This window comes from Miniopterus schreibersii (assembly GCF_964146895.1).
Source record: "Miniopterus schreibersii genome assembly, chromosome: 11".
NCBI lineage: Eukaryota > Metazoa > Chordata > Mammalia > Chiroptera > Miniopteridae > Miniopterus > Miniopterus schreibersii.
Window position 1 is genome coordinate 1,375,881 of NC_138111.1, and position 19,438 is coordinate 1,395,318.

The 19,438-nt window shown below is 57.1% G+C and overlaps 1 protein-coding gene across 3 annotated transcripts; it reads left to right on the forward strand.

Annotated features, from left to right (window-relative positions):
• Window positions 1-5,050: 5,050 nt before the first annotated feature.
• TBC1D13 (TBC1 domain family member 13) lies at window positions 5,051-18,504 on the forward strand. Of its 3 annotated transcripts, none has more exons than XM_081151873.1 (12): window positions 5,068-5,174; window positions 6,048-6,121; window positions 7,868-7,908; window positions 8,478-8,539; window positions 8,699-8,798; window positions 9,634-9,716; window positions 10,495-10,654; window positions 13,047-13,257; window positions 13,787-13,950; window positions 14,944-15,104; window positions 15,262-15,319; window positions 16,168-18,504. In XM_081151873.1, exons 1-12 carry the CDS (start codon window positions 5,152-5,154, stop codon window positions 16,231-16,233), a joined length of 1,203 nt encoding a protein of 400 aa, XP_081007999.1. In that variant the 5' UTR covers window positions 5,068-5,151; the 3' UTR covers window positions 16,234-18,504. The 3 variants fall into 3 exon arrangements, with proteins under 3 accessions (XP_081008001.1, XP_081007999.1, XP_081008000.1); XM_081151874.1 differs by having other exon boundaries at window positions 15,007-15,104; XM_081151875.1 differs by lacking the exon at window positions 7,868-7,908 and having other exon boundaries at window positions 5,051-5,174.
• Window positions 18,505-19,438: the final 934 nt, after the last annotated feature.

The following is a 19,438-nucleotide window of genomic DNA, read 5'->3' on the forward strand; positions in this document are numbered from 1 at the left end:
GCTGCGATGCCCGCGGCAGGAGGGGAGGCCCGGGGCAGACGCATCCCCGGGGCCCGGGCGCGTCCTCGGCCGCGGAGGAGCGGAGGCTGCGGCCCGGCCGGCGGGGCCGCCGTGGGGCCGGGGCCGGGCGTCGGCCAGGCGGGACCCGCGCTCCCGGGGGGCGCCCGGGCGGGAGGGGGGCGCCGGGGACGCGCGGCCGTTACCTGCGCTCGGGGCTGCGGGCGGCCGGGCGCTGGCTGCGGGGCCGGCCCCTCCCCCGCTCCGGCCGCTCCGGCTGGGAGCCTGCCGCCGCCGCCGCCTCCGCTGTCAACAAACCCCGGGCGCGTCACTTCCGGGGCCGCCCCCTAGCAACGGCGGCGCGTCTCCCCGCCGGGTCCGGCGGCGAACGCGAGCGCCGGCGCCACAAGGTTCCGGCCCCGCGGCAGCTCCTCTCGGGGACGCCGGAGCCTCGGACGCCGGTTCCCGGGGGCGGGAGCGAGCCGAGGGGGCTCCGGCCCGGTGCTGAGCTCGTGCCTCCGGAGCTGTTCCTGGCCCCGGGGGAGCCCGATCGTGTGACCCGGGCTCGGGCCGCGCTCTGTCCTGCGGCTCCGCGGGTCCCGACGGCGGGGCGGGGCGGGGCGGGGCGGGGCGGGGCGGGGCTCCTCCTCCGGGGCAGCGCCCACCTCCCGGGAGCGCCCGCCCCACCCGCCCCCGGGCCGGCCGCGCGCCTCCGCCCCCGCAGGTGTCCCGCACCCGCCCGCCCGGCCGCGCGCCTCAGCTGTCCAGTGGGAGGCGGGGACCTGGCCGGGCCGGGCCGGGCCGCGGGTCCGAGGCGTCTCCAACCCCGACCCCCGCCCCTACCCCGGCGCTGCAGGACTTTGGGCGCCTTCACTTCCCCCCGGCATTCATGCAGCCGCCTCCCAAGGGACCCCCTGCGCCTTCCCCTCGCCCTCTCCACGGCCCCAGGATGGTTCTTTCCAAAACTTCAGCCTGATCAGGGCTGTCCCCTGCTTGCCACCCTTGCCGTGGACCGCAAGGGCAGCTGGCCCCGTCTCCGTCCAGCCTCTTGGCCCCCTCTCCTTACTTGTCCCCCTTCCATTCTCCAATTCTGAGAGTTTAAAGCATTATTGTTATTATTATTATTTTAGTGAACCCCTTCTCTCCCATAGGCTCAAACACTAACTTCCCAACGAAACACTTTCCTTGCTCCCATCGATGCCCAGCACACTCCCCCACCTCCTGGTCTCAGTTCAGATGCTACTTTCTCAGGGAATCTTATCTTGACACAGCCCTCACCCCAATGCTGATAACTAGCTTTGTGGATTTTTTTTTTTCTTTTCGTTTTGCATAGTATATTTTAGTTTTTGACCATATGTAACTAACTATGTACAATTTTGAATCGTTTAAAAAGTCTATTGATTTTTTTTAAGTTTACTGATTTTTTTTTTTTAAAGACTGTTGATTTTAAATTACCAGAGTTAGCCATGCTGGTAAAAAAAAATTAAAAAAAAAAAAAAAAATCCAAACAAGCGCGGTCAGTGTGGCTCAGCAGCTGAGCATCCACCTAGGATCCGGGAGACAGCTGCTGGATTCCCGGTCAGGGCCCAGGCCCCGGTTGCTGCTGGATCCCCAGCAGGGGGCGTGCAAGAGGCAGCCGATCAATGACTCTGATTCTCTCTCCCTCTCCATGAAATCAATAAAGACATAAAAAATATATATAAAAAATAAAATAAAATCCAAACAATACAGAAATATATAGCAGAAAAAAATGAAAATCCCCATCAAACCCTAGCCTAACCCAATTTCATGCCCTCTCCCAGAGATGACCACTCTAAACAATTTGGTGCATATCCCCTTAGTCCTTTAAAAATATGCGTGTATATGTAAACTAAAACTATATAACTCTTAGGACAACACATAGGAGGAAGTTTTTGTGACTTTGGGTGAGGCAGTGGTTTCTTTAATATGACACCAAGCACAAGAGAAAAATATAGACAAACTGGATTTCATCAAAGTTAAAAACTTATGTTTCAAAGGGCACCATCAAGAAGTTGCATAGAGCCCTGATGGTTTGGCTCAGTGGTTAAAGCGTCCACCCTCCGACTGAAGGTTCCTGGGTTCAATTCCAGCCAAGGGCACTACCTCAATTGCAGGCTCCATCCCTGGCCCTGGTTGGGGAGTAGTGCGCAGGAGGCAACCAATGGATGTGTCTCTCTCACATCCATGTTTCTCTCTCTCAAAATATCCTTAGGTGAGGATTTTAAAAAAGAAAGAAATTGTAAAAGACAACCCACTGAATGGAAGAAGAGCCCAGCTGGTGTTGCTCAGTGGTTGAGCTCATCCCATGCACCAAGAGGTAGACTGTGTGATTCCGGGTCAGGGCACATGCTGTGGGCTCAGTCACCAGTGGGGGGTGGGGGTGTGTGCAGAAGGCAGGCGAACAATGATTGTCATCATCGATGTTTCTATGTTTCTGTCTCTTCCTCTCTCTGAAATCAATAAAAACATTTAAAAAAATGGGAGAAGATATTTGCAAATCATATATCTGATAAAGAACAGTCATCCAGGATACATAAAGAACTAAATAATTAAAAGGCAAATAACCCAATGTAAAACAGGAAAAAGAGTTGACTAGACATTTCTCCAAAAATGATACACACATGGCCAAGATGCACACGAAAAGACACTCAACGTTGCCCTAGCCAGTTTAGCTCAGTGGTTAGAGTATCGGCCCGCAGACTGAAGGGTCCTGGGTTCTGTTACCTTGGTTGCAAGCTCAAACCCCCGGCCCAGGTTGGGGTGCATGCGGGAGGTGAGGCAACCGGTAGATGTGTCTCTCTCACTGGTGTTTCTCTCTCCCCTGGCCCCTCCCTTTCACTCTCTCTGAGAAATCAATGGAAAAAATATCCTTGGGTGAGCACTAACAACAAAAAATGTGCCCTCGGCATCATTAGTCCTCAGGGAAATGCAAATCGCAACCAGAATGAGGTCCAACTTCAATCTCTAGGATGGATACGATCAAAGAGACAGACAGTAACAAGCTTCGTCAAGGCCGTGGAGAGATGAGAACACTTCTACTTTGCTGTGGGAATAGGAAATGGTGCAATGGCCTTGGAAAGCAGTTTGGCCATTCCTCATTTAAAAGTTAAACATAGAGCCCGGCCGGGTGTGGCTCAGCATTTGAGCATCGACCTACAATCCAGGAGATAGCCTTTGATTCTCAGTCAGGGCCCATGCCCTGTTTGCGGGCCCGATCCCCAGTCGGGGGTGTGCAGGAGGCAGCGGATCAATGACACTCTCATCATTGATGTTTCAACTCTCTCTCTCTTCCTCTCCCTTCCTCTCTCTGAAATGAATAAAGATATATTTTTTAAAAAACTACAAAAAAGTTTCTAAGAGACATTAAAGACCTAAATATCCCTGACTGATGTGGCCCAGTGCGGTGAAAGTATCAGGCTGTGCACCGAAGGGTTGAGGGTTTGATTCCTGCCTCCTGGTCGGGTTGAGGGGGGCAACCAGTGGATGTGTCTATCTCACATTGATGTTTCTCTCTCCCTCTCTCTCCCCCTCCCTCCCTTCCTTCCACTCTCTCTAAAAAGCAATAGAAAAAATATCCTCAAGTGAGGATTAACAACAACAAAAAAGACCTAAGGAAATGGAGCTATATTATGTTCATGGATCAGATGATTCAATAATGGAAAGCTATCAATTATTTTCAAACTGATCTATAGATTCAGTCCAGTCCCAACCCAAATCCCAGCAACTCTTTCCCCCTAGAAATCAACAAGCTGATTCTAAAGTTCATAGAGAATGCAAAGTCCAAAACAACTTTGAAAAAGAGGAGCAGAGTTGATGGACTTACAGGACCTAACTTTGACTTATTAGAGTGCTACATAATTATAGAGCTACATAATTATGGAGCTTCAGGGCCAATGGTAGAGCTACTAATAAATACAGTGTTGTGAGGCCAAAAAGATAGACAAGGAGATTAAGGAAAAGCAGCAGGGAGTCCGGAATTAGATCCCACGCACACATGATTAATTGATTTTTTTGCCAAAGGTTTGCAAAGGCAGTTCAGTTGAAGAAAGGATACTTTTTTTCCCCCAACGCATGGTGCTGGGACATTTGGATACTCACATGGAACTAAATGAACTTTGATCCACAGCTCACGCCATTTACAAAAATTAAGTCAAAATGAATTGCAAACTTTAAAACGTGGATCATAGACCTAAACATAGAACCTAAAATTATAAAACGTGGAGGGGAAAACAGGAGAAAAAAATCTTTGTGGTATCGGTTATGCCAAAGTTTGTTGGATGTGACATAAAGGACTTTATGAAAATCAGTAACTTCCACTCAAACACTGTTCCGTGAACAAAAAGTCAAGCCACAGACCGGGAGAGAACGTCTACAAATCACATATCTTAAAAAGACTTGCACCACCTCATACCCATATAGCTATGACCATAAAAGCAGAAGAAAGTAACAACAGCAGCAAAAACAAAGTAACAAGCGTTGGCCGGGATGCGGAAAAATTGCAACCTTTGTGCGCCGGTGGTGAAAACGTACGTGGCCGTAGCCGCTATTGAAACCTGTAAGGCAGCTCCTCCAAAAAAATTAAAGACAGAATGACCATAGGGTGCAGCAGGTCACCTCCTGGGTTCCTACCCACAAGCGCTGTGGGGCTCAGCGGCTGAGCATCCCCTGGGATCCAGGAGGTCGGGGCACAGGCGGGGGCAGCGGGCTCCCCCCAGCAGGGGGCGTGCGCGGGGCAGCCGATCAATGACTCTCATCATCCATGATTCCATCTCTCTCTCTCTCCGAAATCAATAAGAACATTAAAAAAAAACAACTACAAAAAACGGAGGACCAGGGAAGCGCAAGAGGAGGCCTGGGTAGGGGTGGGGCACGGGGCGTGGCCGGGTAGGGGCGTGGCCTTGGATAGGGGCGGAGCGTGGCCTGGCAGGGGCGGGGCCTCGATTAGGGGGCGGGACATGGGGCGGGGCTTCGGCACCTCGCAGTCCCGCCCACCGCGAGGCCGCTGGGAAAGGGGCGGGGCGGGGCGGAACCCGGCGCACGCGGGCCGCTGCGTTTCCGGCCGGAGGCCTGTGCGGAGCGCCCCGCGTCCCGGGGGGCGGCGGCGGGGCGGCGGGGGACCCGGAAGTCAACACCATGTCGAGCCTGCACAAGAGCCGGTGAGGGCCCCGGCCGCCCGGCCTCCCGGCCGCCCTTCTGCCCCGCGCGGGGCGCGGACGCGGCGCCACCCGCCGTCCCCCCAGAGGGGCCCGCGCGCGCTCGCCCCGCCGCGTTGCCAGGGGGCCCGAGCGCCCGGAGCGGCGGCGCTTCCCCTGCTCGCCCCTCCCCCCGGCGCCCCCCTTCCCTTCCCGCTCCCCCGCCCGGCGTCCCCGCTTCCCCGGCGCCTTCCTCACGCCCCCCTTTCCTTGCCTCCTGCTAGCCCTCGGCCTCGGCGCCCCCCCGGGCTCGGCTCTTAGTGGGAACCGGGGCGTCCCCGCGCCGCCCCCTCTCCCGGGCCGAGCCCCGCGGCGCCGGCTGGGCTTCCTCGCGCTTCAGAGCCGCCCCGGGCTCGGTTTCCCGCGCGCCGTGTCCCCGCCGGGGGCAGGCCCGAGGTCCTCGCGCGGCGGGGTTTCTGAGCCCCGAGCGCTGCGCGCGGGGGGCCCGGGCTCCGCGGTCTGCGGACCGGGGTACCCCCGGCGCCCGGGCGCCGCGCGTCCCGACCGGGGAGCTGTGGGCCGGGCCGGGCCGGCAGGAGGCGCCCGGGAAAGGCCCGCTCACCGAATATTAACGCGTCTGAGCTCGTGAGGGGTTTGAGCGCCTCCAGGCGAGGGTGTCTCTGCGCCCCTGGGCTCCGAGGAGGAGGGGCCCCGAGCGTGCTGTTTCCCAGCCCCCCAGGGCCCCTCTGAGCAGGACCTGCGCTCAGCTTTGCCAGCTTGATGTCCTGAAGGGGAAGGAGGGAGGAAGCGGGCGGGAGAGGGAGCTGTGGGCTTTGGGAGCCGTCCCTATGCTTTGGGTGTACTTCATTCACTTTCCCCTCCCCTCCCGCCTGCTAGGATTGCGGATTTCCAGGACGTCCTGAAGGAGCCCACCATCGCCCTGGAAAAGCTCCGGGAACTCAGTTTCAGTGGTAAGAGGCAACTCCGCATTTTCAGAGTTTTCCTAGTGCCGCGGCCGTGGCTGGGATGGAGGGAAGGTGCCCAAGGCCACACCTGCTCCGTCCTGGCAGCCGGCCTGCCTGCCTCTTGGGGCTTCTCCAACATCCTGTGGAGCTGAACCACCAGGGACTCTCCTGAGCGTGGAGGGGGTTCCCAGAGGAGCGACAGCCACAGTTCGCCTGCCTGTGGGCCTTAGGGTGCTTCATGGGCATCTGAGGGATGTGTATGGCTGTATTACTTCGTCGGAGTCACTGGAGAGGACTGGAGATGGCAGGGAGACAGTGTGGGGGAGACTTCTTGAACTGAGGCCCGTCTCCCCTCATGGCAGCAGGATTCCTGAGTATAGAATTGGGTTAGCGGTACAGTAAGTAGCTCCTGGTCCTCTCCCTGGCTTGGGATCAAATCCCACTTAGGCGACAGTGAACTTTGGTTAATGGTGAGAAAGTTTCCAGCCCTGAGACACAGGCTTGAGGGAGCTGCACCTCAGCAGTGTTCGACTTTGCCCTCACTGGCGTTAACCATCCGGCAAGAGATTTTTTTGCTTATCTCTAAAACATCCCAGGGTGTTCTGTGTAGCTTCTTGTCACTGCTCTGCCTTTGTAACTTTGCCAGTGAGGAATTTGCCAGTGATCCGCTCCCTGCACCCCCCTGCAGGTTTGAGGTGGGAGCATTAGCTCCTGTGCATGGAACACAGGGACACGGTAGCAGCAGCTGCTTTAGCAGGTTTCTGACAGTGTTGCAGGAGAAATCTGTCTTTTTGTTCAGATCTTGGGGGGTCCAGGAACTGTGCTGAGCTGGGGTCTGCCAGCCTTGGGAGGTATCTGAGTGCTGGAGAGTTTGGCTTCTAGAGTCACACAGACCTATGTGTGAGCCCTTGATGTCCTTTTCTTTACAGATGAGTTTCTTTTTCTTTTTTAAAATATGTTTTTATTGATTTCAGAGAGAGGAAGGGAGAGGGAAAAATAGGAACATCAGTGATGAGTCATTGATTGGCCATCTCCTGCACACCCCCTTCTGGGGATCGAGCCTGCAACCCGGGCATGTGCCCTGACCGGGAATCAAACCTCGATCTCTTGGATCCTAGGTCGATGCTCAACTGCTGAGCCACGCCGGCCGGGTCACATGAGTTTCTTGATCTATAAGATGACGACAGTGATGCTGATCTTCCGTACTTACTAGGGTTATAATGAGGATTAAGTGTAGTTAGGTCCATAGAGCACAAAGCAGTCAGCATTCGTAGCTTAATTTAATTCTGCTTGTACCTATGGAATTTCTTCTGTGTGCAGCCCCCTGCACCAGGCACTGGGAATGTGAGGCAGATGTTCTTGTCTCTCTGGGGCTTACCCGGCAGTAAGGGTCACAGATGTTAAATGAGTACACACATTATGTTATGCAGTCAGGGTTGTGATGGATGCTTTGAGGAAGCCGTGGAGCCACTGTTCATAACGGGTGACCTGGCTGATTGGGAAGAGGTGGTGGTTGGTACAGAGGAGGGATATCCAGAATGAGAACATTTCAGAAAGAGAGAGCTCTGGGCTGGGGCAGGAAGACAAATACACACAGGATTAGCATCCAGTCTCATAACCTTTGTGGCAGAAAATGGTCCTTGAAGAGTTACTTCTTGCTCCCTCTGCTCCCTGCGGACTGGCTCCAAGGTGGAGGGCTGGGGGTTCTGGGACTCGGGCCTAGGGCGTGACCTCTGCCTGCTGTGTCCACAGGCATCCCCTGTGAGGGCGGACTGCGGTGCCTCTGCTGGAAGGTGGGTGTGCCTGGGGTGGGGCTTCTGCTCTGCCGAGAGTCCCTGGGTTCCCGCATGGGCTACCCCCGGCCCCAGCCCCTTCTTTCTACTCTGCGCCTTTACTCGCTTTGTCTGGGGAAGCTTTTCTGGGAAGCCCTGGGTTTTTGGTTCCTCTGGGGATGGAACACCTTGTGATGCCAGTGAAGCCCTCTGGGTCCTGGTTCCGAGCAGTGCAGCAGAATGGATGTGTACTGGGACAAAAGGGCTGGGCTTTGTCCGAAACTGTTAGGTGATGTGGTGGTGGGAGCCCAGTATCCTAGATTCCAGCCGCTTTGAGCACTAGGTCTTCTTATCACTTGGAAGAGTCTGTGTGAGGGAAAGAAGAGGAAGGGCCTGGGTTGGGATAAAAGAGGGAGCAGCGGGGAGGAAAGGGGAGGCTCCCCCAGCTCGTGCCCATGTTCCAGGGCTGCAGCCCATCTTGTCTCCTCTGGGCATCAGCAGACATTTTCCTTGAGACCTGTCAGCCTCTGCCTACTGTCCAGGGTGGGGCTGGGGTGTCACCAGAGTGCTGCTCCTCTCACTCTGTGCAGATCCTCTTGAACTACCTCCCGTTGGAGAGAGCCTCATGGACCTCCATCCTGGCCAAGCAGAGGTGAGACCCAGAGAAGGGGTGACGGGAGGAAGGGAGGGTCTTGTATCAGACAGAACAGGTGGGGCCGAGCCTGTCCTGCCTCTGGTGGGTGCTTCTCTGCTCTGGGCTCCCCGGGCACGACTGTTGGGAGTCACGCTTCCCTCCTCATCTCTGCTGCAGGGAGCTGTACTCCCAGTTCCTGAGGGAGATGATCATCCAGCCCGGCATCGCCAAGGCCAACATGGGTGTGTCCAGGGAGGACGTGACCTTTGAGGACCACGTGAGTAGGGGCCAGTCGCAGGTGCTGAGGCTGCAGAGTAGGGAGGAGTGTGGGCTTGGGAGTGGTCAGAGTCCTCCCACTGATGGGGATGCGGCTGGTCTCACTCCCCTCTGCCCCTCCGGTGCCTCCTTTCTTCAGTTGGCTGCTCAGCCCCTGAAAGCCACTGTCTCTCCCCTCCTCTCCCCAGGCCCAGCCAGGAGTATAAGGCTTAGCTGGGACTCGTGCTAAGGAAGCTGGGGCTTCCTTCTCGCCCCTGTTCCCTGACGAAGGGCCTGTGATTTGATGGTTGAAGAGGCCAGAGCAGGGTGGGAGTGAGGACAGACCGCCTCTCTCTGGTGGGAGGCAGCCCCCTTCCTCCTCCAGCACTGAGCTCCGCCCTGGGAGCTTCGCAGTGTGGCCAGTGGAGATGGAGCCAACCCAGGCCCATCCTCCAGGGGTTGCAGTGGGCGACTCAAAGCACTGATGCGTTAGAGTTAGGTTCAGAGAGACATCGAGATATGACAGTGATTTATCTACTCATTCCGTCAACAAGCCTTCAGTGTGCACCTGTTGTATGCAGCATTCCCAAGCCAGAGCAGTGGAGAGAACAGAGTCCTGCGGGCAGGCTGTGCTCCAAGTGGACAGCAGGGCCTGGCTGTCAGTATGGAGTTGGAACGGGATCGGGGGCGGCCACGTGAGGCCCGTGCTGCTCCTGCAGCAGCTCACAGGCCGTCTCAGCCACAGCTGGGCCGCGGACGGGATTGTGGGTGTGAGGCTGCTGCGCCGGCCTCCAAACTGGCGTCTGCCTCTGGGGCCCCTGCTAGGCCAAGGATGGCAGCTTGTTCTCTCCTTGCAGCCCCTCAACCCCAACCCCGACAGCCGGTGGAACACGTATTTCAGGGACAACGAGGTGCTGCTGCAGATCGACAAGGACGTCCGGTAAGCAGGGTGCAGGCGGGGGGCCCTTGGGGCTTCCGGAGGGTGTCCCAGTCTGTCGTTTTCTTCCAGCCCAGGCCACGGGGTCGGTGGGGGTGTGAGGAGCTGCTGCTGGGTGCTCTGGGACATTGGGCCCAGGTCCCAGTGGTGCGGGGCCTGAGAACGGGCTGGCGAGTGCAGTCAGAATGGGGGGGATCCTGTGCTTGCCCATGCCCGGCCTTCTCCTCCCTGCCTCCGTTTCGGTGGTCCCGGCATTTGTAGATTCATCCGACCATTCCTTCAGCAGATGGGTAGTGAGCCCCCGCTGTGTGGCAATCCCAGTGCCATGCTCAGGGTCGAGCACTGAATAGACAGATACAGTCCCTCTCCCAGAGGAGCCTAACGTTGGGGGAAGAGGGGTACAGGCGCTCAGTGTGCTCGTGTAACTAGCATTTATGGTAAATGAGCTCGGGGAGGAAAGAGCTCGGGGTGCTTCAGGCTGTCCGGGATGCCCTGCCTGAGGAAGCAGGATTCCCGCTGAGATCTGGGGAGTCAGGTTTTCATGGTATTGTTTGAGTTGAGAACATGTTCTGAACCCAGTTCTGGGGAAGCAGGTCTGTCTTACACTGGTGGTGCGCCTGTGTCTGTCCGCAAATACGCGTGAGGATGTGGCTATATGTAATAATGGCTATAATGCCTCTTAAAAACTGTAATGCTTTTTTAAATAAAATGTTATTAACTTTTTAATAAATGTCTTTTGGGGTGCTGAGTAACAGCACTCCCTTCCGTTTCCTTCTGGCAGGAGGCTGTGCCCAGACATATCATTTTTCCAGAGGGCCACCGAGTACCCCTGCCTCCTCATTCTGGACCCTCAGAATGAGTTTGAGACCCTTCGTAAGCGGGTGGAGCAGACAACACTGAAGTCCCAGACAGTGGCCCGGAGCCGGAGCGGGGTCACAAATGTGAGAGGCAGCCTGGGGGCCCCAGGGACTCCCCAGGTGGGGAGGAGGGCAGACGTGGAAGTCCTTGGGCAGGAGGGAGCATGGTGTGTTCAAGGGATGGAGGAGTCCAGTGTGGCTAGAGGCAGAGGGGAAGGGAGAGAGGGTCACTGGAGGACGCTGGAGAGGTCGGTGGTGGGAGGCCACACGGGGCCTTAATCTGAGGGCTGGGGAGCCCTGTAGCATTCTGAGCAGGGCCATGGTCTGCTTTTGTGAAAGATCACTGTTGGCGCTGTGGGTGTTGATGGAAGGGGCAGGAATCACGGAGAGGGTGTCGGGGAGGTGGCTGCGTTGTTCAGGCGGGAATGGGTGGGAGTTGGGGCTGGGGTGGAGCGAGGACAGATCTGAGGGACTGAGGAGGTAGAACTGATAGGACTTGTGCTGCACAGGTCACCCTGAGTGTGAACCATCTCCTACAGGTTCCTGTAACTAGCCAAGTAGGTGTATAATCTTATTTTTAACACATACTCACTGCTTTGGTCCCTGGAGCTCTGACTTCTTCACAACTTTTCACTCCCCTCCAACAATGGAAAAATCCTCTGCAACCTGCAAAAAGCTAGACAGTTGCTGCTGCGGAGGCTTTTCCCCTAAGCGGATGGCTGACCAAGGCGCGCTCTGCAGGAGAGTAGCCACTTCCCACTGCAGGGGTGACGGGCAGTGACAGCTGGTCCCGGGGCTCCGTGTGCCTGTAGCAGCTGGGTGTGCTAGAGGTGCAGGATGCTTGGCTAGCTGACCGCAGGGCCTGCTGTGTGGGTGTGGGCAGCCCTCCTCAGCTGCCAACAACCTGGCTGCAGGACCTGGCCTCTGTCATTCACCTCACTAAAGCCACTGGGGGCTGAGAGCCATGCTTCTGCCCATTTTAGGTTTGGACCTTGTCCCGGGGGCAGAGCACCTGACCAAAGCTTCATTCCTAGACTCTGGACCCATGGCAGGGCAGTGTGAGCTCATGCTGACCGTCTATTTAACTCTGGGCAAGTGATCCTGGGCTTACCTTCCTGGGCCCCCGCCTCCTCTTCTGTAAACTGGGTGTGATCATGTCTGCCCTGCCTGGCTTTGAGTTGCCAAGATGAATGAGGCCATGGCGTGCAGATTCCTGGAGAGCTGGGAAGGAGGCCTGGACCTCAGGCGCCGCAGTCAGCTAGGCTGGGACCAGATCCCAGCGCCACCACCTAATGCAAGAGGTGACACGACCTAACTTTTCTAGCCTGTGCTTCCTCGCCATGAGAGCGATGCTGAGAGAGTATTCCTGGTGGTTCAGACCCCCTGGAGGTGTGCTTGCGGAGCGCTGCCTTGCACACACAGCTCTCCTCCGCAGATATTAGCGACGTGTGTGCGCACGTGTACATGCATGTGTACGAACACGTGCACGTCTGGGGGCCTGCACTCCAGGACGGTCCCACACCGTCCCGCCCGGGCTGGCCTGTGGCTCTCGTACAGGTGACCCCAGGCACTGAGTCTGCAGAGCCTCCGAGGGTCCTGATGGGCACTGGCGTTGGGGCCTCTGCTCTGTTGCAGGAGCTCTAAGCAGGGATTAGCCTCTTCATCTCCGGGCTTTTTCTTATGGAAATTTCGAAACATTCAGAAAAGTGGAGGAAAGAGTACTATGCACACTTGCACACTCCACCTCAGTGTAGCACTGCTAGCTCTTTGCCTTGTTTTCAATTAGAGAGTAGGGTGCGGTGTCTGCCCTCCTCCCGGAGGACTTCAGGCAGCTCCTCCCGACACTGGCGCATCCGGGAGATGAGCAGCCATCTGCCCCACGAGCGCATCGTGCCCTTGGCCGCATGAAGAATATATACGTGTTTTTACTTCCGCGCCGGGACCCAGTCCAGGTTTTTGTGTCACATGGGGACTGTTTCCTTAGACTCTTGGTCTGGAGCAGGCCTCCTCTCTCCCCCCGCCCCACAACATTGCACTTTCTGAAGACTCTTAGCCAGTTGTCTGTTTTTGACATATTTAAGGTTTTATTTTCTAAATCGAAGTATAAGTTACATACAGTAAAATGCACAAATCTCGGGAATACAAGACTTTTCTTACGTATGTACCTGTGTGACTGCCAACCAGAACAAGACACAGAGTGTTTGTGTCACCAAGAGGTGCCCCGGCCAGGCAGTCCCCTCCCCGAGAGGGAAGCACTGTTTATGACCGTAGGTCAGATTTCAGTCCACTGTCTTGTAGAATGTTTCACACTCTGGATCTGTCTGCTCGCTTCCTCCTGGTGGTGGCGGACGGGTTCCTCTGTGCCCTGTGTTTCCCATAAGCAGGAGGCTAAGCTTAGGTTTAATGGTAGATGGTGCTGGGAGAACACATTGTCCGAATGCCACCCGTCGTCTTAATGGGCCCCGCTTCTCCCCAGATGAGCTCCCCACACAAGAACGCGGCGCCGTCCTCCCTGAATGAGTATGAGCTGCTTCCCAATGGCTGCGAGGCCCACTGGGAGGTGGTGGAGCGGATCCTGTTCATCTACGCCAAGCTCAACCCTGGCATCGCCTACGTGCAGGGCATGAATGAGATTGTGGGGCCCCTCTACTACACCTTTGCCACCGACCCCAACAGCGAGTGGAAAGGTAACAGCTCTGGGCTGCCCACACCCCTTGTGGCCGGCTCCCTAAAAAACCAGGCCAAGGAAAGCCAGGCTGATGGGCTCTGTCAGGCTGTGCAGCGCACATCCCCTGTCCGGGCCTCCGTTCTCCCCGTCAGATAAGGGGGTTTGCCTGGGTCCTCTCTCAGATCCATTCTGGCTCAGACTTTCTAGAGTGTTGGGAGTGTGCGGCTCTCTTGATATTTGTAACTGAGTTTCTGATAGGGCAGGTGAGCTGTATATACAGGGAGCTCAATGATAGAATTTAAGTAAATAACAACTTGAAAAGCGTCATCGGAAGAGCATGTAATCAGCTGCTAAGCGGGTACAGTGCTGCCAGAAGATGGGAGAAGAGAGAGGCGCTGTCCTTAGTCTGGGGACAGAAGCCATGGGGTGCGGAGACTTGGTGAGACTGAGCAGTGACGGAGGGGAGGCTCCTGCAGGCGAGGGGTGGGCTGGGGCTCAGGAGGCACCGGCTCCCCCTTGGCCACCCCCCCGCCGTCTTGCCCTCCCAGAGCACGCCGAGGCCGACACCTTCTTCTGCTTCACCAACCTCATGGCCGAGATCCGGGACAACTTCATCAAGAGCCTGGACGACTCGCAGTGTGGCATCACCTACAAGATGGAGAAGGTCTACTCCACCCTGAAGGAGAAAGACATGGAGCTCTACCTGAAACTGGTGAGGACCACGGTGCGCGCGGGCCAGGCGGGGGGCCGGGGCACAGGAGAGCACACCCTGAGCGTCGCTGTGCAGGGCGAGCTCTGCTTGAGTCTGGGGACTGGAAGTGGCGGCGGCTGCTGCTGGGGAGCCCTGGCCCACTGCTGAGACCCAGCGCAGGTGCTGGGACCAGGCAGGCTGGCAATGCGGGGAGTCGATGTGGTGCCCAGCGTGTGCCGGGCACAGGGCGAGGCATTTACCACAGGCCCAGTTCAGCCTGTTCATCCCCTGAGAGAAGATGGGTGAATTTCATTTTTAAAAGTTGAGAGTAATTTTTAAAAATTTTAGGGGTATTTCATATTTCAGAAAACATTTCAGTAAAAAGTTACATATAAACAGAAACAGTTTTGGGAATAAGAAAATTATATAAAGGTCTTTTTAAACAAATATGAAACTATGTTTTTGCGGTTTTGTTTTTATAATTTTTTTCTTATTTTTATTGATTTGAGAGAGAGAGAGGAAGGGAGAGGGAGAGAGAAAGAGAAACATCAGCGTGAGAGCAGAACATCGATGGGCTGCCTCCTCCACACCCCCTACTGGGGAAGGAGCCTGCAACCTGGGCACGGGCCCTGACCGGGAATCGAACCAGCAACCTTTTGGTGCACAGATGACACCAGCCCACTGAGCACACAGGCCAGGGTTGTGCAGTGTTTTAAAAAAATCTGAGCTGTCATAAGTCTAGAGAGCTTATATAAGTTTGGGTTTATGGCTTCTCTTTAAAAAAATCAGATGACAGCATTGGCTGGCAGCAAGCAGCTGCCTGTTTAACTGAGTGAGGCTCTCTGGGGACCCGTGCCATCCCTTGGGTGTGCCTGGCACTCACCCCTGGCCTGCTGCCTCCTCGGGTAGGTTCAGGGCCCGCTGTTTATCTGAATTCACATCTAAAGACTGTGGTGTCACATGGCAACCAGCCAACGCGGATCTTGCGCCTGCCCCACGCCTCTGTCTCCCCAGCAAGAGCAGAACATCAGGCCCCAGTTCTTTGCCTTCCGCTGGCTGACGCTGCTGCTGTCCCAGGAGTTCCTGCTGCCCGACGTCATCCGCATCTGGGACTCCCTCTTTGCTGACGACAGGCGCTTTGACTTCCTCCTGCTCGTCTGCTGCGCCATGCTCATGTGAGTGGCCGCGGGGGGCGGGGGGGTGCTGCTCTCACCAGGCTGGAGGGAGCCACTGGGATCCAAAGTCACCAGGGTGGCGAGGATGAGCATGGAGGGCCAGCTGCACCTGCTCTCGCGCAGCCCAGGTCCCAGCGCCTGCTGCTTGTTTCCTTAGATTGATCCGGGAGCAGCTGCTGGAAGGGGACTTCACTGTGAACATGCGGCTCCTTCAGGTAAACAAGTTCAGTTCAGAGGCACGAGCTCAGTGTTAGCACGAGGCAGACACTCACCGAGCACTCAGCCCATGCCAGCCGCCATGACAGGCTGGGGTCGGAACAGCAGAGTGTAGCAGGGCTTAGAGTCTAGACCCCTGCCCAGCCGGCGTGGCTCAGTGGTTGAGTGTTGACCTACGAACCTGGAAATCATTCGATTCCTGGTCAAGGCACATGCCTGGGTTGTGGGCTCAACCCCCCAGTGGGGGCATGCAGGAGGCAGCCGATCAATGACTCTCTCATCGATGTTTCTCTCTCCTTCCCTCTCCCTTCCTCTCTCTGAAATAAATAAAAACATTTAAAAAAAAAGAAAAACATGGGCTGAGCGGTCAGGCAGAATCAGGGTCACATCCTTGCTTGGCGTTGCTAGTCAGGTGACCTGAGCCAAGTGACAAGCTCTCTAGTCCTCAGTTTCTCACCAACACCTGCCCCAGGGTTGGTTTTCAACAACTTCATTGAGTAGATTTGTAAAATGGGCTAATCACAACCCCTTCACTGGGCTTTTGAGGTGCCCCTGTGAGCTAATATACGGACAGTGTCCAGCCCGGCGCCAGGTGGGGAGAGGTGGGGCAAGAGTGGCCCTGGTCCTCTGGAGGGGCTGGGAGACCTCCGGGCGCTGCTGGGTGGGTCGGTCACGTTAGCGCTGCGGTGAGTGCCATGTTAGCTTCACGTGGGGGTTATAACCTGTGGCCCCTGCCTTGGAGGCCCAAGGTCCAGCGTGGTGACAGGTCCCAGTGGGAACGGCACAGGTGTGACGGGTGGAAAAGGTTGAGCTGACTTGAGGTCTCTCTTGGCCTTCCCGTGCCCAGGATTACCCCATCACAGATGTCTGCCAGATCCTACAGAAGGCCAAGGAACTCCAAGACTCAAAGTAGCCCGGCAGCAGGAGGCCCAGGTTTGGGAGAGAAGCCACCACCGGTCCCCGTACCCTGGCTTCTGGGACATGAAGAAGCCTTTGGGATCCCAGCCGAGGGGAAGCTGCAGGACTGGCCCGCTCCAGGCCTCTTCACCTGGCTCCCTCCCCGTAGGCCGCTCCCACTGGGGGCCCACTGTGCCACGCTCCTTCCTGACCCCGAGCCCTGGAGCCCTGGCTCGCTCTCCACTCTGCACCCTGGGACCCTTTCCTCAGGCTGCTGAGCAAGATTGAGCTCCTGAAGTAGTTTCCTGGGGCTGGGGCAGGTTGGGGGCGCTGGGGGCTGCAGAGGCCCCTCCCTGCCTCTGCTCTGCTGCTCCCTCCCCTGCTGTTGGGGAAGGTGTTTGGCAGATGAGCCAGAAACCACCTCTTCTGGGGGTTGGTGCTTGGGCTTGTCCAGGGGGAAAGTGACGCTGAGGCAGTGCAGAAGCTGCAGGCCCCGGCCAGGCCCTGCCCTGCTCACCGAGAGTGTGTCTGTGTGTCTGTCTCTGTCCTCCAGGTCTCCGCCCCTCTGTGTGTCTGTCCATGCGGACGTGGGGTGGGGAGGGTGTCTGAATTTCTCTGGGTCTCAGCTTCTCCTTCTCTGCCCCCCCCCAGGTCTTTTGCAGAGGCTGTGTGACTTTCTTTGCTCCTTAGCGTTGCTCTGCCTCTGCCCCTTTCTTGGGGTGCCTTACCCCCAGCCTCTTCCCCTCACTCCCCCCTCCTTGGCCTGTGCGCCCTGTTCCTCCCCCAGCCCTGGGCTCCCGGGTCCCTCCAACTGGGGGGAGCCCACAGTGCCTCACTAGAGGGCCCCGAACCTGCCCCCATCCCCCGAAACCTTGGAAACCAAAAGCTGCTGAGAAACCCATCAGGCTTTGAGCCTCTTGCCCTCCTTCCTGCCCAGGGATGTTGGAGGGAGAGGGAGAGCCAAGTCTTCCGGAGCTTTCCCCGAAGGAAAAGGGCTACGGCGGTGCTGTCCCGGGGTTTGGGATCCTAGTGCTTCAGAAGAGGCGTCACTCCTGTGGCTTCCAGGGCCCATTCCAGGGAGGCGAGTCCCATGAAGGGCAAACGGGACCAAAGGGAGCCTCCCTGGGCCAGGCGGAGCTGAGCCCAGAGGCCCTGGGTCCTGTTGGCCAGGGGAGCTGCGTGGCCCCCCCAGCAGGCTGAAGGAGGTGCTGGCCCTTCTCTGGTCACCTGCTTGGGGGCAGGTGCACTTAGAGCAGGAGCTGCTGGCTGTGCCCACTGCTGGGCAGTGGGAGGAGCTCGCTTACTCTGGTCAGGTCCCCTCCTTTTGTAAGGAGGCCTATGGTTTGGGTCTGGGGGGCTGGGTAGTGGAGCCAGGGTCCTCAAATCCTCAAACGGCTGGCAGGTGCCCCGCTGCCCACATAGGTGAGGCTGTGGGCCAGGAACTGCTTCCCCCAGACAGCTCCTCCTGTCCCTTGGATGCTGCTGGGACTTCCTGCACTTGCCTTTTTACCACCTCCTCTCATAACAGTTTTTGGGAGATTTTTACTATTTATTCAGACTGCTGGTTATTTATTGCAGATTGGAAAGTGCTTGGTTTGGGGGTGAGGGAAGGGCTGGAAGGTAGAAAAGAATTGGGACTCAGCATCCTGTCCCCCGACTCTGGAGCCCTCCCGGTTCTCCAGCTCATCCTGGCTGGGAGCACGCTGAGCTCTGTACTAGAACTGAGCCTAAGGGAGACTCCGCGACCCCTGCCCGGACAGGACAGCGAGGCGTCCCACCAGCCCGCCCACCTTCCCAGAGCTTGTTGGCGCCTGTTCAGCTCCAGCTCAACTTCACAGCCAGAGGCTTGGCCACAGCCTGGGGCCCAGCAGACACTGCCCAGCTCCCGAACATTCATCCCTCCCGCCTGTCCCCTTGCCTTCCCGGGGAGCCTGGGGCCCTACTACTTGAATCACTGCATCTAATTTGCCTCAGAGGCAGGCCCGAGTCCAGTGTCCTCTCCTCGACTTTGGGATGAAGGTCAGGAGCACAGGGACCATGCCTGGGTTTGAGAAAAGGACCTGCCCGTGGCAATTCCCCCTCCACCCCAGACACCCGGAGTGCCCAAGCTTCCTGCGTGGGAAGCTGCCCACAGGGATTTGGACACTCACTGTATGAGTTCAGCAGGTCTCACTCCAGGGGTTCAGAGTGTCGGTCTGCTTTTTTTTTTTTTTTTTAAATCAGTTTTGTTTCTTGAATCAATGCTGTTGATGACAAGTTGTCTTTAATAAATCATGTGTTCTTTGCATTGGGCGCTGGTGCTGTAATGGGCTGAGGCCTTTGAGACCTCAGAGCAGGGAAGTTTGAGCAGGGATGGAGTCAGGAGGCTACTGTCGGGGGGAAAGGCCGGGAGCTCTAGTTGGAACTACCTGTTTTAACTCATTCAGCCTGCAGTTAGCAGCTGTGGGGAGGGGTGGGCAGGGGACACAGATGCGACCTCGTGTTTCACAGCAAGTTATTTTTTAGATTGAAAAACTATGAAAATTCAAAAACATGTAAATAAGTCATTCATACCCCGGAATCCGGAGGAAATCACTGCCCATATGTTAGCCCTTTCTTTGCAGATGTAATTTTTGTTACATAATTTTTTTTGATGTTCAAATGAATACTTTTATTAACACGGTAACTTTTTAAAAATGCAAGTAGGGTTCTGACCTCGGATACTTGTCAGGTCTGCTGCTCAAGTGAACTTGCAGCTGGACAACTCGGGAAACCTTACACACACCCAGTCGCTGTGCACTTTAGGGTCCAGGGCAGGCGGCCCCTGCTCCCCTGCTCCGCCCCGCGCGGGCCTTTGCGAACACCTCGCTTCGTGCCCGGAATCCCGGGGATGCGCAGCCGTCGCCTGGACACGCGCGGTGAGCCAGGGCCCTCGGGCCGCGATCTTCACGGGCTGCACGCGAGTCTGTCCGCCGCCGACAGCGCCGGGCGTCGGTCTCTACCGGACTGTTCACGGCGACGCCCTCGGCAGGGCCCGCGGCCGTGGGCTCGGCGCCCGCTGCGCGGAGAGCCCCCGCCCGGGGCCGCCCGGCCTCCACCCCGGGGGCGCCGGCGTCCCGCTCGCCCCCGGCCTCAGAGCCGCCGGCGTCCGGGGCGGCCGCGGGAGGACGGACTCGCGGCCGCGCGCGCTCTGCCCCACGGGCCCCTCCCGACTGAAGGGGCAGCGACCCGAGCGCCGCGGC